Source organism: Solanum stenotomum, unplaced genomic scaffold (genome assembly GCF_019186545.1).
Source record: "Solanum stenotomum isolate F172 unplaced genomic scaffold, ASM1918654v1 scaffold17538, whole genome shotgun sequence".
Lineage (NCBI taxonomy): Eukaryota > Viridiplantae > Streptophyta > Magnoliopsida > Solanales > Solanaceae > Solanum > Solanum stenotomum.
Window position 1 is genome coordinate 81,376 of NW_026024602.1, and position 23,562 is coordinate 104,937.

Consider the following 23,562-nt stretch of genomic DNA (forward strand, 5'->3'; position numbering starts at 1 on the left):
CATCACATCCGGATTTGGGGTGTGACAGATACAATAATATAAGCGTTGATACATTAATCTGATGCGCGAGATACAATAATATAAGCGCTGATACACTTATCTGATGCGCGAAAATGAGGGATTTTGGAGATTTGTAAAACTTATAGGGGATAATGGTAATAAGTAAACTAAAATGTGGGATTTCTGTAATTTTTTCTTATTTTTTATGTCCACATGGGCAAATATATATGTTTAAAATACAGAATTAAATAGTCTGGGGTAATAGGTCCTCATTAAAGTTTGATATTGTAACAACAATATCGGCCAAAGTTAAGATATTTTTCAGACCTTTATCCCAAATATTATTGTAGAAAGAAACATAGAAACTAACAACAATGCAAAAGGCTACAAGCTAGTAACAAGAACAATAAACTAGTGCAATAATAATAACACAAGTAGATCGCTAACTAATACAATAACAAATACTAACACTACCATATTAAAGTAATTGAATTGTATCCACTTTAAAAACACGTAAGATCAGTCATGATGGATACATTTTATCGTTCACTAAATAAAATTCAGTTACGTTAATGTAAGTTCTATGATGTTACTATTATAATTGGTCTAGTGACTTCACCATTATAGTGCATAAGGTTCCATATTTTTCTTTTTTCTGTTAAATAGGTGACAAAATGTACCAAGGCAAGGCATAAAAACGTGGTCCAAATTACAGCTGTGTAATATTGCTAGTTTGTGACATGCAGGCACCTATTATATATAGTCCCAATAAATAGGCTAACTAACATACATGTCATGCTTTTTTATATCATTCGGTATTTGGAGTTTGCATTAGAGTATCGACTAAACTCAAATCGCGCACTGTAGTATTTTGAAGTAACACTCCCAATAGAATTTTCTCCATACCAGGGCTCATACTCTACTGATCTAGGCCTCTAATTAAGAATGAAACAGTCTGATCACTGTACCACGAACGATGTTAGTTACATGTCATGTTAATTAGGCATATAATATATGTGGTGATCATCCTGGTACCACAATGGATCTATATTTGTGATCACAGAACATGCCTAGCATGTGAACAATTATATGATATAAATAATTAGAACATAAAAAATTCATGGTTTCACCAAACTAATTAATAAAAGGTTCATCTTACATATCAATCAAGTACATTATTTATTATTTAACACAGAAAATAAAATAGTTAAAAAGCGCCATTAATTGTGAGTCCACCATCAACACATATAACTTGACCAGTAATATATGAAGCTGCAGGGAAACAAAGAAATGCCACCATTGCTGAAACTTCTTTTGGTTCACCAGCTCTACAAATTGGTGTTCTACTAATACTTTTTTCCATATGTTCTTTAGTTAATGGATTTTGCTGAAACAAAAATCAAATTAAATATTAGTAATCGCATAATATTTCGTTCACATATCATTCAAAAATATTTATTAGGAAAATTTTCACGTCATAAACTAAATTTTAGGATTGAGTCAGATTAATTAATTTTCTTATCATAATATTTTACCTTCGCTGCTTCGATGAGGGGTGTGTTGATAATCCAAGGTGCTACTGCGTTCACTCGAATATTATCTTTAGCCCATTCGTAAGCCAAGTTCCTTGTAAGTTGATTCATTGCTCCTATTAACATGAAAAAATACAAAAGAATATTATATGAGAACTCAAGGAATTAGCGACAAACAAAATTTTATAGTTAAACAATAAAAATCACATGCTATATAACGACGAACTAGTTGGGGATTAAATTAATTCCATATTTTCTAGTAGTGTATATTGGTAATAGTAATTGTGCTTTAGCTTGTATCTATTACATTTTTTATATATCAAATAATGCAAGATTTTGAAAGATAAACTTATTTTCTAGATTATAATTTTTAAGTTTTTAGTAATAATTAGTGGTTCTTTAGGGCTCTATCCATCTCTAGCCCATTGTCCACAAAAAATATTCCAACATTTCAAAGAGGACAAAAAAATATATTAAAATGTCGAGTCCTGAAAATGAAAAAAGTCTCAACCCTTATAAATAGGTCTTATAATGCGCGGATTTGAATTAATCGAACCTCAATTGAATGATGATTACCTTTAGTTGCTGCATAGATGGAATTTGTTGGCAATGCCACAAGCCCAGCAACAGAAGAGATGAAGACAATGTTTCCACTTTCTGAAGCCTTCAAAATTGGGTGTGCAATTTGGGAGATGTGATGAGAAGCTTCAAAATTGGTTTTCATGATAATAGAGTAATCATCCTCAGTGAACTCTGTAGCTGGCTTAACTATTACTATACCTGCATTATTTATCTATATAAAAGAAAATAAAGTTTAGATATCTTCTGGTTATAGCCGCAATCACAAAATCAAAATTTTTATTAAGGAAATTTAAAAAATAAAATTATAATATATGGAGTATGAACTTGAAACTTCAAGGTAAATTTCAAAATTTTAAGACAGACGAAATATGTATTCTCTTTGTCTCTATTTATATGAGGTACTTTTATTTTCATTTAATATTCTAGAATATTTTTAAAATAACTTAATATTAAAATTTTATTTTATTTTAATGAGATAACTTTAAGTCGCAAAAATATCGATGGCTTGTACATTAGTCTATCACAAATAGTAGCTGCACTAGAATTTTCATTAAAGATGTTCATAAATATAAAGAAGTAATTATATGAAGAAAACAAAAGGAATCAACGTCTATTACATATACATAGTAAATAATAGTATTAACCTTGTACATATGGTGTAATTTTTATATCAGGAGGTTCAAATGCACCCTTTGCTTCTACCGGGCTTCGCCTCGACCATGATCAGTGGCGAAATTAGAAATTTTGCTAAATGTATTCAAAATTTAATATATATCTCTAAAAAAAAATTGACCTATATATACAATATTATTTTCTATATGCACAATATAATTTTTTGATAAAGATTGTTCAAGTAGTTACTCTTGAATCTAGATATATAGCTACGCCACTCGCCCTAACTAGAAGTTTTAAAAGGTTTTCCTTTTCTTAAACTTCTAACTCAATTAAAGTGCATCACATCAATTGAAACGAAGAAAATGGTAAAATTCCCTAAGACTGTTATAACGGCATGATATAGTCACTGTGCATTTTTCGAATAAAGAAAGACTTCTTTTTAAGAAAAAAACTTACTAGAATGTTGAGCTTTCCTTGGAAAAAATTGATAACCTTCTCCATAAGCATCTCTCTTTGAGGTCTCAAAGTCAAATCACATACACATCCTTCTACTTTGTAACCTTTGCCTCTCCATTTCTCTAAACACTCATCAAGTTGTTCTTGGTTTCTACAACATGTATAAACTGTAGCACCAAATCCAGCTAATTCTTCTACTATGGCATGCCTATTTTTTTACCCAAACAAAAGAAAAATAATATAAAAAACAATAAAATAATAAATCCAATACAATAAGTGGGGTCTGAGAAGAATAGTGTGTGTATAATTTAACTAGGTTTAATAACCAATGAATCTATAACATATTTACATAATTCATATATGAGATGTTTATAATCAATGTATATCGACTAAAAAAGGTAAACATGTAAAATCGATAGATACATGAAACACTTAAAACTCAAATAAGTTTACCCTATGCCTTTAGTGCCTCCAGTAACAAGTGCAGTTTTCCCTTGAAGAGTCCACCTTCCATCTTCACTATTATTGGATTCATTTTTTTCTGCCATTGATGATGGTTGTTGCTTTAACTTAAGTTGAATAGGAATTATGCAAACATATTTTTGTTCTAAATAGGTGACAAAATGTGCTAAGGGGTCATGAAAAAGTGGTCCAATAACAGCTGTGTGATATTGCTAAGTTTGTGACATGCACTTACTATAGTCACAAATTTATATATTGGCTAGCTAGTATGTCATATCAATTACTATTATATAGTTTTTTTTTATAAAATAAATATATGTGGCCATCCTGAAACCACAATGTATCTCTAACTCTTTATTATCTTCTTGTTTATTTTCTGTCCTTCTACGGCAACATTAATTAAAACTTGATGTTTTTAAACAATTACCATCCTTCCCCAGATATTCGGTTAGTGTGGATAGACTTTATTTTTTTCAGGCAACTTTCTTGCCTTATAAAAAAAATTTCATTTTATTTTTTTTGGAATTTTGGAAAAAAAACTGCTTCCTCCTTGAAGGTCTAAGGAAAAGCCTATTCATGTGCAGTTGATTCTTGAACAAGAAAGAGCCTATTCATGTGCAGTTGATTCTTGAACAAGAAAAAGCCTATTCATGTGCAGTTGATTCTCGAACGAAGCAAAGAATGAAAGTGGATTTTTTGTTTTATATATTCTTAAAAAAATTATAATTAGAGAATAATTGGACTAGGTTGTTTTTATTTATTATTCTTTTTTTTTTTTAATTTAATACTCCTTTCTTTGTGTCATAGTATTATTTTCTTTTAATATTTATGACAAAAGGATAAATGTAGAAACAAACAACTTTTCTAGAATGGTAAGTATTTACTCTGTTCACTTCTAATTACATATTTAAATTTAGACATTGTATGGTCCTTAAAAAATACATAATATTTGTATTAATTAATATTTATTATTGAATCTTGAAACGTTATCCGAGGAATAAGTAGTTAATGATAGAATAAAATATAAAAAAATAATTATTTTTTCTTGAAATAATAATAGTGACAAGTAAAAAGTTAAAATTTATTTTTAGAATAGCAAAAAATAAATAAAAATGATCATATATTTTTAGTAACAATGAGAAGTACTATTTAAAAATAGAATATTGTAAATTGTTACTTCATTAAATTTTTATACATGTGGTCACAACACATGCCCTGCACATGAAGGCAGCATATAATAACTATTCATATTTATTGTTATCATTAAATATAATATAAGATAATTATATTATTAATATTAAATAATTACTATAAAATCTTTTATTTGTTGTAACGTTGTATAGTGCACAAGTAACTCAACCCATCTTAACCAAATTGACTAAACTAATTAAAAAAAGGTTCATCTTACATATCAATCAAGTACATTATTTATTATTTAACACATAAAATAGAATAGTTAAAAAGAACCATTAATTGTGAGTCCACCATCAACACATATAACTTGACCAGTAATATATGAAGCAGCACGGAAACAAAGAAATGCCACCATTGCTGAAACTTCTTTTGGTTCTCCAGCTCTGCTAATTGGTGTTCTACTAATATTTTTTTCCAGAAGTTCTTTATTTAATGGATTTTGCTGGAACAAAAATTAGATTAAATATTAGTAATCAGATAAGTGATCAGAAGCGAAATCAAGATTAAAAGTTTAGAGGTTTGGAATTCTAGTTCATTTGAATAATTGAGTTTTAAATTGATAATCAATGCATATTCAATAATTTTTTTTGTGACAAATACTAAATTTTAACTAAAGTTATTGTGTTTGACTAAACCAGTAATTCGTAAACTAGCTCCGCCCTTAGGCATAACATTTTCGTTCACATTGATTTAATTTTTCTATTTTTTCCATTCACAGATCTTTTTTTCTTCATAGTTTTACGTAAAGAATAAAATAAGAATAAGAAACTTAAACAACGATAATCAAAGCTGTAAAAAATAATCAAGTTTGGAAAAATAGTTCAAAATTGATTTTCTTTTACTTCTATCAGATAAGAGGGTATATGTGTGCCACTTTATAACAGTCGGGTGTATGCAAGCCATTTTTATAGTGGTAGAAATATATCTGAGCCACTTTTCTAACGAGAGGTATATCAACTCTAAATGACAAGTTGAGAGGTATATTAGATCCTTTTTCCTTTAAAAATAATGGCTAGGCTTTTGAAGAAAAAAACATTTTTCCATTTAGAGGATTTTTAAGTTTATATACATAGGATTGTTAGGATTTTTAACGATTACTAATTCAAATCATGAGTATAATAAATTATTTCCACAAAGAAAAATTTGTAAGTCTCCTAGCTAGTAAATTACCTTCATTGCTTCGAAGAGGGGTGTGTTTATAATCCAAGGTGCTACTGCGTTCACTCGAATATTGTCTTTAGCCCATTCGTAAGCCAAGTTCCTTGTAAGTTGATTGATTGCTCCTATTAACATGAAAAAAAAATACAAAAATAATTTTGTGTAATGGTACTAGTAATTTTACTTTTGCTTGCATATATTACATTTTTAATATATCAAATGCAACATTACTCTATTAAAGTCATTCCTCCAAAGCATATGATTCCAATGGAGTAGGTCTCTAGGGATATGTTAAGCACAAAGGAAAAATATTAAGCAATTGCTGGTGAAAACTGACTCATAGGTATTACTGAATACCTTTAATAGTAACAACCCGATATTTTCACACATCTACGCTATTGTAGGTCGCTACTATTAGAGATGGAAAGCTAGACAATGAAGCATGTTTCGAGGGAGGCTAATATGGTAGCAGACATTCTAGCAACCCGCGGAAGGATATCAAAGGATCACATGGATGAAAACCAACCAAATGTTTTTGATGCATCTCCATCGTTTGTAACTTAGCACTAGCTAGAGATGCTATCGAAACTGCTACACATAAATCAGTTCCTTTTGTAATGAATGAAATTATATATATACTAAATAAAATCCTTCCGTTCTTAAGTAAAAAAAAATGCAACATTAAGAAAGATAAATATTTTTGAGATGATAATTTTGAAGTTTTTAGTAATTGATGACACTTTAGGGCTCTTTCTATTCCTAATTGATGGCACATTAGGGCTCTATCTATCCCTGGCTCACTGCCCACAAAAATATTCTAATTAATGGGATCAATAAATTGAATAAAGCTTACATTTTGCTCCCTTATCATCTTTGAAGCCTAAAGAATATATTTGATACAATGAGAGTCATTTTTTAAAAGTATATTTTTTATCAAAAAATCATTTTATTGCATTTCGTTGATAGAAAATATTTTTCTGAAAATATATATATCAAAAAGTGACTTCCTTCACTTATAGGCAGAAGCCATTTTCCTTTTGAACTTGCCTTATTTCAAATTTTCAACTAACATTTTGATATTATTATTTATCTTTAATACTGAAACACTTTATCAAAACAATCTCCGACTTGCTAATATTATTACTAATCTTTAATGCATATTTAATTTTTTGTGGGACACCAGAAATTTTTTTCTATAAAATATGAGTTATGTCGAACTCCGCCAAACACACATAACATGTATTTATTAGCATGACTGTGATAGAATGACCAGAATCCTCATCCTTAATTAGAGATTTCAAGTTTCAGTCTAAGAACGAAAAAAGTTTCATTGGAAGGACAACCCCATAAATAGGTTGTAAAGAGAATATCAGAAGAAAAGTATAATAGGGGAGATCTTCTGTTAGCCCAAGATCGATAAATAAGATCGAAAGATTCAACTAAAAAAGAGAATGAGGATTTTGAAAAGGATAACTTGGTTGCGGAAGAAGGCTTACTCAATTGCTTTGAATTATCTTGATTACAAATGAATAAGATCGCCCCTGATCTATTTATACTTTGTGTAGGGGTACTTCTAGAAATTATTCTAGCTACTAGAAATTTGTTTTAGTAACTTTATCTTTTAACTCTAGAATATTTAGATATTTCTATTAAGATGATTATTGCAAATACTACACTAGATTATTCTAGATACTTTAATTCATGTAATGCGCGATATTAAATTTAATTGGACGTCAATACAAATATCGAATAACATATTGATTGATTAAGGATTACCTTTAGCTGCTGAATAGATGGAACTTTCTTGAAATGCCACAAACCCAACAACAGAAGAGATGAAGACAATGCTTCCACTTCCTGAGGCCTTCAAAATTGGGTGTGCAATTTGAGAGATGTGGTAAGAAGCTTCAAAATTGGTTTTCATGATAATAGAGTAAACCTCCTCAGTGTACTCTGTAGCTGGCTTACCTATCTGTGTACCTACATTATTTATCTATCCCAAAGACAAAAAAAAAAGAAAAAGAAAAGGTTAAATAGCTTCTGACTATAACTATAGCGATAAATTCAGACCATTTATTAAGGGGCGTTTGGAAAATAAAAATTATATGGAATCTGAACACAACCTCCAGTATTGTGTTTAGGGGATTCTTCTCTCTTTATATACACTTAGTGGCGGACTTAGGATTTTCACGAAGTAGGTTCAAGATATAAAAAATAAAACTAAAATGTGGTAACAGGGATTTGAACTTGGGCTGGCTGGGAAAATTGAACCCTTTTTACCACTTTGCCAAGGATCACACTTGTGTTAGTGGGTTCAAAAGTTAATATATACATATAAAATTTAAAAAACTGATCAAATATATATATACGGTGTTATTTTTCAACGAAGTGGATTCATATGANTATTTATCTATCCCAAAGACAAAAAAAAAAAAAAAAAAAAAAAGGTTAAATAGCTTCTGACTATAACTATAGCGATAGATTCAGACTTTTTATTAAGGGGCGTTTGGAAAATAAAAATTATATGGAATCTGAACACAACCTCCAGTATTGTGTTCAGGGATTTGAACTTGGGCTGGCTGGAAAAATTGAACCCTTTTTACCACTTTGCCCAGGGTCACACTTGTGTTAGTGGGTTCAAAAGTTAATATATACATATAAAATTTAAAAAGCTGATCAAATATATATATACGGTGTTATTTTTCAACGAAATGGGTTCATATGAACCCACTTGACCCTCTGTAGGTCCGCCCCTGTATACACTAGTTTCTCGATACATGCATTGCATGTGTATATTAAATTATGTATATGTGATATATCTAAGATCAATCAACAATTGCGTCAAAATATTCCTTCAAAATACAAAAAAAATAATTGAAAAATAATATGTATGATTTATTTAAGCAGAATAGTGGTGTATCTCAAGTTCCATTGAACTACAAACTCACTCAATAACTATAGATCACACTTGAGGTTTTATTAGAAGAAGAGTAGAAACATTCATAATTCAAAAATGATAAAAAAAAAAAACCCTCTATTTATAGTCAATTACAAATGGTAATATGAACATGTGCTTATTGTGCTTGATTAGCAAAACACAACATTTCAGAAAATGCACAACCTTTTGTATATAAATATGAAATATAAATTATAAAAGATATACTAAACTGAGAGACGGGAATGTAAATAGAAAACATCCCCTGGGAAAGCCTCACGACCTGGTGGTCGGCGTAACAATAATGACATTTGTCGATATGCTACCGCCTGTTTACTAAGATCATCATAGATTATTAATGTGTGCATTCCATTATCGTGGAAATATTCCCCCATGGCACACCCAAAATATGGGGCCAAAAATTGTAGAGGAGTAGGATCCAAAGCGGTGGCTGCTACAAGAATAGAATATTCCAAAGCATTCGCTTCTGAAAGAATTTGAACTAATTGTGCTCATTCTCTTCCCTGCCCGAAAAGGGGGATCAAAGAAAGGTAGCTTGCTTCTCTCCTGGACGGATGGCGACTTATGTAGTGGTCGGCCTTTCTCGTTCAGGAATTTCTTAAGATTAAGGTTCAAAAGGACCGGGCGGCGATGAAGTATGAGTCTAAAACACTATCCTGAGCAATTGCAATAATCGGGTTCATTGATATTCCTGGAATAGTAGATGCTATCACACATACAATCATACTCAATTCGATGGAGTTGTTTGATCTTAAAGGGGATCTTCTATAATTTCGCACGTGAGGGGTTATTTCTTGGTTTCGTCCAGTCATTAATAACTTGATTATTTTTAGATAATAGTAGACAGAAACAACGCTTGTAAGGAGTCCTATTAGTTGGGGGTTTTATATTATTTTTAACATTGAAGTTGGATGTGTTTTTAGTTGGGATTATTGTAGTACTTTTACATTCAAGTTAGAGATTTCTTATGTTTAAGGTAGTATATACAAAAATTAAAATATTTACCTTAAATATATAATGTAATTTTTTGTTGAGGGGTTCAAAGTAAAATAATTAAAAAAAAGTAATCATCCAATTTAACCTATTAGATATCGTTTGGATCTAAGTTGCTTGCAATTTGACCTATTAAGGTTCAAATGCACCCCTTTTACCTACCTGACTTCACCTCGACCCTGTCCAGAAGTTTTCAAAGTTTTTTCCTTTTTCTTTCACTTTAAATTCAATTAAAGTGTATCACGTAAATTGAAATGAAGAAAGTAGGTAAAATTCTTTTAAGAAAAAAACTTACTAGAATATTGAGCTTTCCTTGAAAATAATTGATAACCTTCTCCATAAGCATCTCTCTTTGGGTCTCAAAGTCAAATCACATACACATCCTTCTACTTTGTAACCTTTGCCTCTCCATTTCTCTAAACATTGATCAAGTTGTTCTTGATTTCTACAACATGTATAAACCATGGCACCAAATCCAGCTAATTCTTCTACTATGGCATGCCTATTTTTCGACCCAAACAATAGAAAAATAATATCAACAAAATAATAACAACAAATTACTCAACTATTTACCCTAGGAATAGCGAGTAGATATGTAATACATATACATAATTCATATAATTTTTTTCTAATTTCTTAAATTCGGTGTCAAGTCAAATTATCTCACATAAATCGAGACAGAAAAAAGATGTATATAACAATGTACAATCAAAGTATATAAACTTTCATAAAAAAATATATATATCGACTAAAAAAGGTAAACAAGTAAAATTGATAGATATATGAAACACTTAAAACTCAAATAAGTTTACCCTATGCCTTTAGTGCCTCCAGTAACAAGTGCAGTTTTCCCTTGAAGAGTCCACCTTCCATCTTCACTATTATTGGATTCCTTTTTTTCTGCCATTTATGGTTCTTTCTAGTTAAATGCAGATCAAATAGGAATTGAGCAAATATAATTTTGTGTTAAATAGGTGACAAAATATAATAATTAAGGCAAGGCATGAAAAAGTGGTTCAATTACAGCTATAATATTATAAAGTTTGTGACATGTATAGTCAAAATATATTGGCTAGCTAATTTACATATCATGTCAATTAGAGTACTACTATAATGGTACCACAGTGGATCTCTAGCTCTTTATTAATTATATCAAATTATTCATTAATTTTGTGGTCTTACACGTGTCGTGTCAGGTAAAACGTTAAACTAAAAATAAAAATTCTTATTAAAATAAACTAAAAGAAAACTATGTCAAAGAGAAAATTAATTTATATTGTTAAATGTTGAACTATTATATTTGTGATCACAACACATGCCTAACACGTAACTAATTGTTATTAAATTTTGTTACCAACATGGGTTGTGGTGCATTGGTGGGAGTGTTTCACCATTAATCAGAAGTCTCAGGATCGAGTCCTAGGTATGGAGAAAATCCTGTTGGGAGCGTCATCCCCGAATATGCCTTACAGTGTGTGATCCGAGTTTAGTCACGACTCCAATGGGAGCTAAAGATACCGGGTGGAAAACCAATTTTTTTTTTGTTAAAGTACTATATTTGTGGTCAGAGCACATGCCTAGCACGTGATGACAGGGGCGGAACCGCGCGGAGTTAGGAGTTTATTTGAATTCTCTCTCCAACAGAAAATTATATTATTTATATATGATAAAAAATATTTTTATGTATATGCAATAATTATGTTAAACCTCTTCGGATAATTCGTCTATTTACTTTTGTATAATTTAGATTCTTTTAATAAAAATTCTGACTTTGTCACCAGCTCGAAAACAACTTGCAATAGTGAAGGTGGCTAAGTGATGATAGCGAAGGCAGTTAGTTAAGCCTATAAGTATAAGATCTTAGGTGGGGAAAGCTATGTAGAAAAGTATCTTTTCTATTTCAATTTTCTCTATCAATAAAATTCTTTGTTCATGTAACTATTATGTATCGGAAATTTGACAAATATTAACATCATTGAAAGTTTCTTCATCTCCATATATTTTATTCTCTGCAAAAAAATTATATAGTATCGTTTACAATCCAACTTGGTACGTAATATTTGTTATCAAGAAACCACGCACCAAAGAAATTGAAAATTTTAACTAAGTTATGAGCAACATAATTAAACCTTTTAGAATTATATAACTATCATGTTCCAAATTACCTTTTATTTTTATTTCAATTTGCTTGTTTTAATTCACTTTTAATCCATTTAAAAAAGAATTTTTCTTTTCTTTTTTTAAACACATTTTTAATTCTAACTTTTTCACGTGACAAATTTAAAATTACAAAATTAAGGAACATTTAATTGGTAAGCCATTCTCCAAATCATTAATTAATTTATTATCCAAACTCCAAGCATATGATCCACTCACGTACAATCATGAGTTTAAATGTTAGCTAAGTGTGGAAATATATTTTTTGAAATTAAAAGTAATTCTAAGATTCAAACTCCAGACTTCTGATCCCCAACATTGACAATTAAATCAATAACGTTTTAATTATTTATTTATTATTGTATGTGATTACAATGATTAACAAGATCCATTAATAGTTATTCCTCCATCAACACACATAATTTGGCCAGTGATATATGAAGCACATGGGAAGCAAAGGAAGGCAACCATGGCTGACACTTCTTTTGGCTCTCCAGGTCGACCACCAATAGGAGTTCGACTCACTGATTTATTGATCCTTTTTTTCACTTCTGGATCTTGCTGCAAAAAATCATTAAAATTACCATGTTTGAATTTAAATACATATATAAATATTAAGATGTTTATAAAATTTTGAATCTCACAGGCTTTCCCGGCTAAATACAAATAATGTTTGAAGAAACTTGCTAATGTTTCAAGGAGGTCAAATAAGGTTACAGACCATCCAGGGTTGGCATGTCTAAGTTAGCTTTTCGTACTCTTTTTTGTGAAGGATAATTTTTTATTTTTGTGTTATATTTGGAGGTAAGACTTATGCAGTCGATATATAACACCCTAGACATGATTTTTTTTAAAAAAGTGTTTGAATCTAAATGCACATATGAATATTAGATGATGCATTAAATTTTGAATACTAAATAATTGAGATGATTTATTTTTTCAAAATTTGAATGTAAAACTTAATATATAAAAAATTTAATAAAATACTAAATTAATCTAATACTACATTAACAACATATTTATAGAAAATTATATAGTGGTTGGTGATTATAATGACTAGCGTTGTGATTATGCTTCCAATTGGGGATGGTGTTGGTTAATGTTATGATTGTGGATAGAAGCTAGTGATGATAATGACTGGCAATTGATGGTGGCAATCTGTAGTTTTGATGATGGCTAATGATAATCAATGGTGGTTATGAATGATGATGATGGTTGAAAATATACCGTGATGCGTGTGTCTGATCGATGATATAATTGATGGGTTGGTAAAGAAGTTAGTGATGATGATTATAATGGTGACTTATTGCGGTAACAACTTATTATAGTGATTGATAGCGATTGTAGTTGGTATGATTGAAGATGTTGATTGCAGGTGGATGGACGATAATAGTTGATAATGATGATTAATGACTGTAACGGTAATGAATAAATCTTATGGATTATCATCTTTGTAGAAATTTTCGAATAGACAGACACCTTAATGATATTAAAATTGTTCTACATATATATTAAGTGGATATAAAACAAACTTATATAATGATAAAAATCTTAATAATTAAGATTCAGATCTAAAAAATAAACCATATTGAAATATGCTTAAAACTCATAATTATTATATGCTTAAACTTACTGAAGCTGCTTCAATGAGAGAGGTTTTGATTACCCATGGTGCAACTGCATTAACTCTAATATTGTCCATAGCCCATTCACATGCCAAACTCCTTGTCAATTGGTTCATTGCCCCTTAATTTAGAGGGAAAAAATGGGAAAAGAAATCAAATAAGATTCCTACATCTTGTTGTTGTAAATATTATTTACGCCGTTTGAAAAATTAGTTTATGAAAATATAATTTATTCAATTATTAAATTTAAAAGGTTAATAATCCATTTATTTATGTAGTCAATTAATTTTGATCTGTCTATCTAAAAAATGATTTGATTTGAGCTAAATATGTAATTCAAATTAATCCATGAATTATTTTTATCAAAAACAATTACAAAAGTAACTTTATTTTTGTTTAATGCATTATATATAGCCTTTAATAAAAGAAAGTGATTAGTTTTATTTGGTATGTAAACAAAAATAAGCAAGCAAACAAAGAAATTAGAAATTGATAATAATGGTATAAAGTTGAGCGGTTTGGACTATGAGTCACTGTTTAGTTTATTTTGACTCAACCCAAAAACACCTTTGGACATGTTAAAACCAGCCCACTCGACCCACTAGTTTATTTACTCAATCAAGTTTCATCCATACAAATTCAGCTCGACTTGCCTCTTTGACACTTTAATGGGGGTATACAAGTTATATCCAATAACAAGTAATTAAATAATACCCTAATAACCTTGAAATAAGTGATCTTGAATTTATGATCGGACAAATATAAAAATGTTGCCTAAATAAAACAAATGAGGTAAAATAAATTCAAGATCACTCATTTTCAAGTTCATTCTTTCTCGTAAATTATCCAGTTATATCTACGTGACATCAATATTTTAAAAAATAGACATAAAATGTAATTTTTCGATCATAGCCCATTCACATGCCAAACTCCTTGTCAATTGGTTCATTGCCCCTTAATTTAGAGGGAAAAAAAATGGGAAAAGAAATCAAACAAGATTCTTACATCTTGTAGTTGTAAACATTTTTTACATTATTTAAAAAATAGTTTATGACAATATAATTCATTCAATCTATTTAAATTTAAAAGGGTAATAACCCGTTTATTTATATACTAAATTCATTTTGATTTGTCTATCTAAAAGATGATTTGATTTTGAAATATGTATTCAAATTAATCCATGAATCATTTTTATTAAAAACAATTACAAAAGTAGCTTTATTTTTGTTTAATGCATTATATATAGCCTTAGTAAAAGAAAGGTATTAGTTTTATTTGGTAAGTAAACAAAAACAAGCAAACAAACAAAGAAATTAGAACTTGATAACAATGGTATAAAGTTGAGCGGTTTGGACAATGAGTCACTGTTTAGCTTATTTTGACTCAATCCAAATACCTTTGGACATGTTAAAACCATCCCATTCGACCTGCTAAATTATTTACTCAGTCAATTTTCATCCGTACAATTTCAGCTCGACTTGCATCTTTGACACTTTAACGGGGGTATACAAGTTATATCCAATAACAAGTAATTAAATAATACCCTAATAACCTTGAAATAAGTGATCTTGAATTTCTGATCGGACAAATATAAAAATGTTGCCTAAATAAAACAAACGAGGTAAAATAAATTCAAGATCACTCATTTTCAAGTTCATTCTTTCTCGTAAATTAACCAATTATATGTACGTGACATCAATATTTTCAAAAATAGACATAGAATGTAATTTTTCGATCATAGTCCAACAAGCTTAGTACCTTTAGCTGCTGAATAAATGGAACATAAGGGCAGAGAGACAAAGCCAGCAACAGAAGAAATGAAAACAACTCTTCCATTTTTTGAGGCCTTTAAGAAGGGATGTGCTAGTTGAGATAAGTGGTAAGAAGCCTCAAAATTTGTGCCCATCATAGTGTTGTAATCTTCATGAGTGTATTCTGTTGCTAAGTTTGATACAACTACAGCAGCATTATTTATCTAATAACATAAAAAAAAATTGAAGTCAAATTAATAATATTTGAGTATAAAAACCATTAACTTAATTATATGAAGTTTAATTAACTTCATATCGAAAGTGAAAGAATTTTTAATTTGCACTTTTTTTAGAGCCAATGGTCTATCAGAAACCTCTTTTTCCATAAAGATAAAAATAAAAATTTGTGTACTTCTTATAAGATTGTATTGGATATGTCGTTATTGTAATTACGAGTACCTAAAAATAAAGATGATAGCCTACTATAACGAGTTAAAATATATAACTAATACTTAGTATAAGTTCTTTAATTATCCCATCAGTGTAAATGTATAATTAAATTCAAATTATATGGATTGAAAAAAATAAGACAACAAACCTGTTAAACTGCATTAGTTATATAACAAAAAGAAAGTCAAATTAGTATGTGATGAAAATAGCGTAAAATTATTAGTATGCATAGCAAAAGTTTCTTTTCTTTTTATGACCTCAAACATTTTGCAAAATCCGGTAAAATTATTGAAATTTCTCTGCTCTTAATTAATTTTGAGCCTTAAAGTTATTTTAATTACGTATTTTGTCCTTCAAATGGGCCGATCTTTAATTTTTGCCTTTTAAATAAGTTAATCTTTATTCCTATTAATCAAATTTATACCTCGTGAGACATAAGATTTTTAACTTGTAGAATATTATGATGTAAAAAAGTTATTACTCTGAGGGTGTAAAAATTAAAGACCAACACAAAATAGGCCAAAATTGCAAATGATCCCCCTTAGAGTGGAGAAACTTTTGGATGTGCCCTTTTATAAGGCTATTCTAACGCGAATATAGATTAGTCAAGCCAGTAATTTTCATTTTTTTATTAAAGAAAACGATTGCATAGTTAAACTTACAAGAATATTGATTTTTCCATCAAAATAGCTGCTAACGTTGTCCATAAACTTTTGTCTTTGAGATCTTGATAGTAAATCACACATAGACCCTCCAACTTTAAAACCTTTAGCTTTCCATTGTCTAAGACATTCATCAAGCTCCATTTGGTTACGTGAACATGTATAAACATTTGCTCCAAAACTTGCTAATTCTTCTACAATGGCATGCCTAATATGTGCAAATTAAATAAGCCAAAAAAGATAAATTAAATAGATTAGAATTTCAAACTCATAAAATTCAAATCTTAATTTTACAGTCGATTGAAAATTAGATCGCACACCCTATGCCTCGAGTGCCTCCCGTAACAATGGCATCCATTGCTAATTCTAGTTAATTTAATTAGAGATCAACAATAAAATCTATAATTTATAAGAGACTTATTAAGTTCTAATTTCTTAAATTCGGTGTCAAGTCAAATTATCTCACATAAATCGAGACAGAGAAAAGATGTATATAACAATGTACAATCAAAGTATATAAACTTTGATAAAAAAATATATATATCGACTAAAAAAGGTAAACAAGTAAAATTGATAGATATATGAAACACTTAAAACTCAAATAAGTTTACCCTATGCCTTTAGTGCCTCCAGTAACAAGTGCAGTTTTCCCTTGAAGAGTCCACCTTCCATCTTCACTATTATTGGATTCCTTTTTTTCTGCCATTTATGGTTCTTTCTAGTTAAATGCAGATCAAATAGGAATTGAGCAAATATAATTTTGTGTTAAATAGGTGACAAAATGTAATAATTAAGGCAAGGCATGAAAAAGTGGTTCAATTACAGCTGTAATATTATAAAGTTTGTGACATGTATAGTCAAAATATATTGGCTAGCTAATTTACATATCATGTCAATTAGAGTACTACTATAATGGTACCATAGTGGATCTCTAGCTCTTTATTAATTATATCAAATTATTCATTAATTTTGTGGTCTTACACGTGTCGTGTCAGGTAAAACGTTAAACTAAAAATAAAAATTCTTATTAAAATAAACTAAAAGAAAACTATGTCAAAGAGAAAATTAATTTATATTGTTAAATGTTGAACTATTATATTTGTGATCACAACACATGCCTAACACGTAACTAATTGTTATTAAATTTTGTTACCAACATGGGTTGTGGTGCATTGGTGGGAGTGTTTCACCATTAATCAGAAGTCTCAGGATCGAGTCCTAGGTATGGAGAAAATCCTGTTGGGAGCGTCATCCCCGAATATGCCTTACAGTGTGTGATCCGAGTTTAGTCACGACTCCAATGGGAGCTAAAGATACCGGGTGGAAAACCAATTTTTTTTTTGTTAAAGTACTATATTTGTGGTCAGAGCACATGCCTAGCACGTGATGACAGGGGCGGAACCGCGCGGAGTTAGGAGTTTATTTGAATTCTCTCTCCAACAGAAAATTATATTATTTATATATGATAAAAAATATTTTTATGTATATGCAATAATTATGTTAAACCTCTTCGGATAATTCGTCTATTTACTTTTGTATAATTTAGATTCTTTTAATAAAAATTCTGACTTTGTCACCAGCTCGAAAACAACTTGCAATAGTGAAGGTGGCTAAGTGATGATAGCGAAGGCAGTTAGTTAAGCCTATAAGTATAAGATCTTAGGTGGGGAAAGCTATGTAGAAAAGTATCTTTTCTATTTCAATTTTCTCTATCAATAAAATTCTTTGTTCATGTAACTATTTTGTATCTGAAAATTTGATAAATATTAACATCATTGAAAGTTTCTTTCATCTCCATATATTTTATTCTCTTCAAAAAAAATTATATAGTATCGTTTACAATCCAACTTGGTACGTAATATTTGTTATCAAGAAACCACACACCAAAGAAATTGAAAATTTTAACTAAGTTATGAGCAACATAATTAAACCTTTTAGAAATATATAACTATCATGTTTCAAATTACCTTTTATTTTTATTTCAATTTATTTGTTTTAATTTCACTTTTAATCCATTTAAAAAAGAAATTTTCTTTTCTTTTCTAACACATTTTTAATTCTAACTTTCCACGTAACAAATTTAAAATTACAAAATTAAGGAACATTTAATTGGTAAGCCATTCTCCAAATCATTAATTAATTTATTATCCAAACTCCAAACATATGATCCACTCACGTACAATCATGAGTTTAAATGTTAGCTAAGTGCGGAAGTATATTTTTTGAAATTAACGGTAATTCAAAGATTCAAACTCCAGACGTCTGATAAATTAAATCTCCAACATTGACAATTAAATCAATGACTTTTTAATTATTTATTTATTTATTTATTTATTTACTATTGTATGTGATTACAATGATTAACAAGATCCATTAATAGTTAATCCTCCATCAACACACATAATTTGGCCAGTGATATATGAAGCACATGGGAAGCAAAGGAAGGCAACCATGGCTGACACTTCTTTTGGCTCTCCAGGTCGACCACCAATAGGAGTTCGACTCACTAATTTATTGATCCTTTTTTTCACTTCTGGATCTTGCTGCAAAAAATCATTAAAATTACGATGTTTGAATCTAAATACATATATGAATATTAAGATGTTTATAAAAATTTGGATCTCACAGGCTTTCCCGGCTAAATACAAAGAATGTTTGAAGAAACTTGCTAATGTTTCAAGGAGGTCAAATAAGGTTGCAGACCATCCACAATTGACATGTCTAAGTTAGCTTTTCGTACTCTTTTTTGTGAAGGATAATTTTTTATTGTTGTGTTATTTTTGGAGGTGAGACCAAGCTCGGCCCCTCTTTATGCATTCGATACATAACACCCTAGACACGATTTTTAAAAAAGAGTGTTTGAATCTAAATGCACATATGTATATTCAGATGATGCATTGAAATTTGAATACTAAATAATTGAGATAATTTATTTTTTTGAAATCTGAATGTAAAACTTAATAAATATAAAATTCAACAAAATACTAAATTAATCTAATACTACATTAACAACATATTTTTAGAAAATCATATAACGGGTTGACGATGATAATGACTAGCGTTGTGATTGTGCTTCCAATTGGGGATGGGTGTTGGTTAATGTTATGATTGTGGATAGTAGCTAGTGATGATAATGATTGGCAATTGATGGTGGAAATTTGTAGTTTTGATGACGGCTAATGATAGTCAATGGTGGTTATAAATGATCATGACGGTTGAAAATATATCGTGATGTGTTATGTCTGATCGATGATAGTGATTAGCAATAGTAATTGATGGGTTGGTAATGAAGTTAGTGATGATGATTATAATGGTGATTTGTTGTGGTAATAATTTATTGTAGTGATTGATAGCTATGGTAGTTGTATTGACTGAAGATGTTGGTTGCAGGTGGATGGACGATAATAGTTGATAATGATAATTAATTACTGTAACGATAATAAATAAATCTTATGAATTGTCTGTGCAGAAATTTTCGAATAGACAGACAGCTTAATGATATTAAAATTGTTCTACAAATATATTAAGTGGATATACAACAAACTTATATAATGATAAAAATCTTAATAATTAAGATTCAGATATAAAAAATAACCATATTGAAATATGCTTAAACTCATAATTATAATATGCTTAAACTTACTGAAGCTGCTCAATGAGAGAGGTTTTGATTACCCATGGTGCAACTGCATTAACTCTAATATTGTCCATAGCCCATTCACATGCCAAACTCTTTGTCAATTGGTTCATTGCCCCTTAATTTAGAGGGAAAAAATGGGAAAAGAAATCAAATAAGATTCCTAATCTTGTAGTTGTAAATATTATTTACGCCGTCTGAAAAATTAGTTTATGAAAATATAATTTATTCAATTTATTTAAATTTAAAAGGTTAATAATCCATTTATTTATGTACTCAATTAATTTTGATCTGTCTATCTAAAAGATGATTTGATTTGAGCTAAATATGTAATTCAGATTAATCCATGAATTATTTTTATCAAAAACAATTACAAAAGTAACTTTATTTTTGTTTAATGCATTATATATAGCCTTTAATAAAAGAAAGTGATTAGTTTTATTTGGTAAATAAACAAAAATAAGCAAACAAACAAAGAAATTAGAAATTGATAACAATGGTATAAAGTTGAGCGGTTTGGACAATGAGTCACTGTTTAGCTCATTTTGACTCAACCCAAACACACCTTTGGACATGCTAAAACCAGCCCACTTGACCCACTAGTTTATTTACTCAGTCAATTTTCATCCATACAAATTCAGCTCGACTTGCCTCTTTGACACTTTAATGTGGGTATACAAGTTGTATCCAATAACAAGTAATTAAATAATACCCTAATAACCTTGAAATAAGTGATCTTGAATTTCTGATCGGACAAATATAAAAATATTGCCTAAATAAAACAAACGAGGTAAAATAAATTGAAGATTACTCATTTTCAAGTTCATTCTCTCTCGTAAATTATCCAGTTATATCTACGTGACATCAATATTTTAAAAAATAGACATAAAACGTAATTTTTTGATCATAGTCCAACAAGCTTAGTACCTTTAGCTGCTGAATAAATGGAAGATAAAGGCAGAGAGACAAAGCAAGCAACAGAAGAAATGAAAACAATTCTTCCATTTTTTGAGGCTTTTAAGAAGGGATGTGCTAGTTGAGATAAGTGGTAAGTGTTAGGACCGAAATAAGCAGGTGTAACGCCAAAGTTAGCAAAACAAACATCGAAAGACCATGAGTAAGAAGACAAACGAGAAATATACAAAGACACAAAGATTTAACATGGTTCGGTCAATCGACCTACGTCCACAAAGGAGATGAGCAATCCACTATATAAACATGAGAGTACAAAATATAGAGAGAAATAATCTCAACCAATTCACTCAGAATACATGGGAGGTTCACACAAGTGATAACGTATCAAGCTTGTGTTCCACAAAATTCTCCCCCTAACCAAAACTCTCAAAGCCCTTAAGACTACATTGTGAATGCTGATTAAGTTAGAAGGAACAAACCTCTATTTATAGAGTCCTAAACCTTTTCCTACAAGAAAAGGACTAGCCAATCCAAAACTTTTTCCTAAAAGGAAAACCTAGTTATGGTAAGAAATTCAGGGCAAATAAAACCCAACAGTAAGAAGCCTCAAAATTTGTGCCCATCGTAGTGTTGTAATCTTCATGGGTGGATTTTGTTGCTAAGTTTGATACAACCACAGCAGCTTTATTTATCTAATAAACATAAAAAAAATTAAGTCAAATTTAATAATATTTGATTAAAATATAGCAACAATTAACTTAATTATATGAAGTTCAATTAACTTCACACAGAAATTGAATGAATCTATCGAAAGTAATTTTTTTTACCATTCAAATAGATTGATTTTAAATTTTTATCTTTTAAATAGATTGATCTTTAATTTTTCTTCCTAAAAATCAAACCTATGTTGACCCAGTGGGAATTCTTTAAAGATGTGGAATATAACTTATAAAATATTACGATACAAAAAAAAACCTTATGTCCAACAAAAAAATTATTTACTCCGAAGGGGTAAAAATTAAAGACCAACATAAAACAGGCCAAAAGTGCAAATGAGTCAACTGCCATCCATTAGACTTAGAGCCCGTTTGGATTGGCTTAAAAAGAGTAACTTTTAAAAAGTAATTTTCCAAAGTGCTGAAACTTATTTTTAAAATAAGTAGTTATGTGTTTGGATAAAAGTGTTGCAGTTGAGAAAAAAAGTTGTTGATGTGTTTGGCAAATAAGTAATTGTAAACACTTTTTTTTAATCAAAATGTCTGAAATACCCTTAAAGTTGTTAACATGATATAAAGTTGATTAATATAAGGTTTTTATTCTTAAAAAAATTCAAAAAAAATTAACTTATATTTTACATCCATAAGTAATAATATTTTCCTATCATTCACATATTTCTTTATCATCACAAATTATTTATAAGAGGAATATAAATTTATTATTTAAGTTAATTTTATATGCGCAACTTATTGTAGATTTTAAAAATATATAATTTGAATAGATCACAGAAAACACACAAAACAAGATCAGCGACAGAAGACACACAAAAAAAAACATAATAAAAAAAAACAAAAATCGAAAGATAATCAAGAAAAAACTTAAAACTATTCATTATTTTCCTAGATCTGATACCATTGCTATCAATCGAGAGAAAAGGAAGAACGCTTCACGCTTCACGCTTCCAGCCGCACAAACGTGAAAAAGAAAATTGAGGTAAAGAAATGTTAGGCTTTTAAGGGCAATTTGGGAATTGTGTAAAAGAATTAAGGACAAAAAGATAATATATTTGGTGAACATAAAATGACTTTTAAGTTAAAAAAAAGTAGCCTTCACCCTACTTTTAATTTTTGACTTAAAATAAGCCAAAAGTGACTCACTTTGATAATTGCCAAATAATCTAATAAGTCAAAAACTGACTTTTCATCGAATTCTACAAAGATGCATACAATGCTTCGTTAAGTTGTGCTTATATGAACTACAATTTTGTTCTTGTGATAGTAGAAACTGATGTCTCAAAAACAATAGTAGTTTAGTGTAATGACCCTAAAGGTTATTTTTGGAAATTTTCATAAAATGACCGTTTTACCCCTCCCGATAGTTGCCCCGAGTCCTAATTGTTGTATTTTCGAAGTTGGTTTGAAGGAAAATTGATGAAAAGTTGAGTTTTTGGAAAGTTGAGTTTTTAAGAGTTAAAGTTTGGTTAAAAGTGTTATTTCGAGTCATTTGGAGTTTCGAGACTCGAATCGGATTTCCGTCGATTCCAGCAGTTTTAGAATGTTGAAACGGGTCTACGAGAATTTACGGAGTTGAATTTGGAGTTAAAACGAAGATCTGAGGTCCTAAGTTGCAAAAATTGTGAAATTTTGATCAAGAGTTGACTTTGGTCAACAAACGAGGTTCCGGTGCTCGAAATGGAATTC

At 29.6% G+C, this 23,562-nt stretch overlaps 2 protein-coding genes and 1 pseudogene across 6 annotated transcripts; all 3 read right to left on the minus strand.

Moving 5' to 3' along the window:
* Positions 1 to 1,163: 1,163 nt before the first annotated feature.
* Positions 1,164 to 10,885, minus strand: LOC125850477 (tropinone reductase homolog). Of its 5 annotated transcripts, XM_049530322.1 has the most exons (6): positions 10,761 to 10,873; positions 10,347 to 10,450; positions 3,186 to 3,289; positions 2,109 to 2,325; positions 1,536 to 1,648; positions 1,193 to 1,387 (listed from the first exon to the last, which is right to left on the minus strand). In XM_049530322.1, exons 1-6 carry the CDS (start codon positions 10,853 to 10,855, stop codon positions 1,208 to 1,210), a joined length of 813 nt encoding a protein of 270 aa, XP_049386279.1. In that variant the 5' UTR covers positions 10,856 to 10,873; the 3' UTR covers positions 1,193 to 1,207. The 5 variants fall into 5 exon arrangements, with proteins under 5 accessions (XP_049386277.1, XP_049386279.1, XP_049386278.1 ...); XM_049530320.1 differs by lacking the exons at positions 10,347 to 10,450; positions 10,761 to 10,873 and adding an exon at positions 3,639 to 3,820 and having other exon boundaries at positions 1,164 to 1,387; positions 3,186 to 3,393; XM_049530321.1 differs by lacking the exon at positions 10,347 to 10,450 and having other exon boundaries at positions 3,186 to 3,393; positions 10,761 to 10,885.
* Positions 10,886 to 12,483: 1,598 nt separating this feature from the next.
* On the minus strand, positions 12,484 to 17,307 carry LOC125850512 (tropinone reductase homolog). The gene is made up of 5 exons (XM_049530370.1): positions 17,205 to 17,307; positions 16,594 to 16,801; positions 15,489 to 15,705; positions 13,739 to 13,851; positions 12,484 to 12,666 (listed from the first exon to the last, which is right to left on the minus strand). Exons 1-5 carry the CDS (start codon positions 17,297 to 17,299, stop codon positions 12,484 to 12,486), a joined length of 816 nt encoding a protein of 271 aa, XP_049386327.1. The 5' UTR covers positions 17,300 to 17,307.
* A 1,646-nt stretch (positions 17,308 to 18,953) lies between these two features.
* LOC125850513 (tropinone reductase 1-like) lies at positions 18,954 to 21,768 on the minus strand (annotated as a pseudogene).
* Positions 21,769 to 23,562: the final 1,794 nt, after the last annotated feature.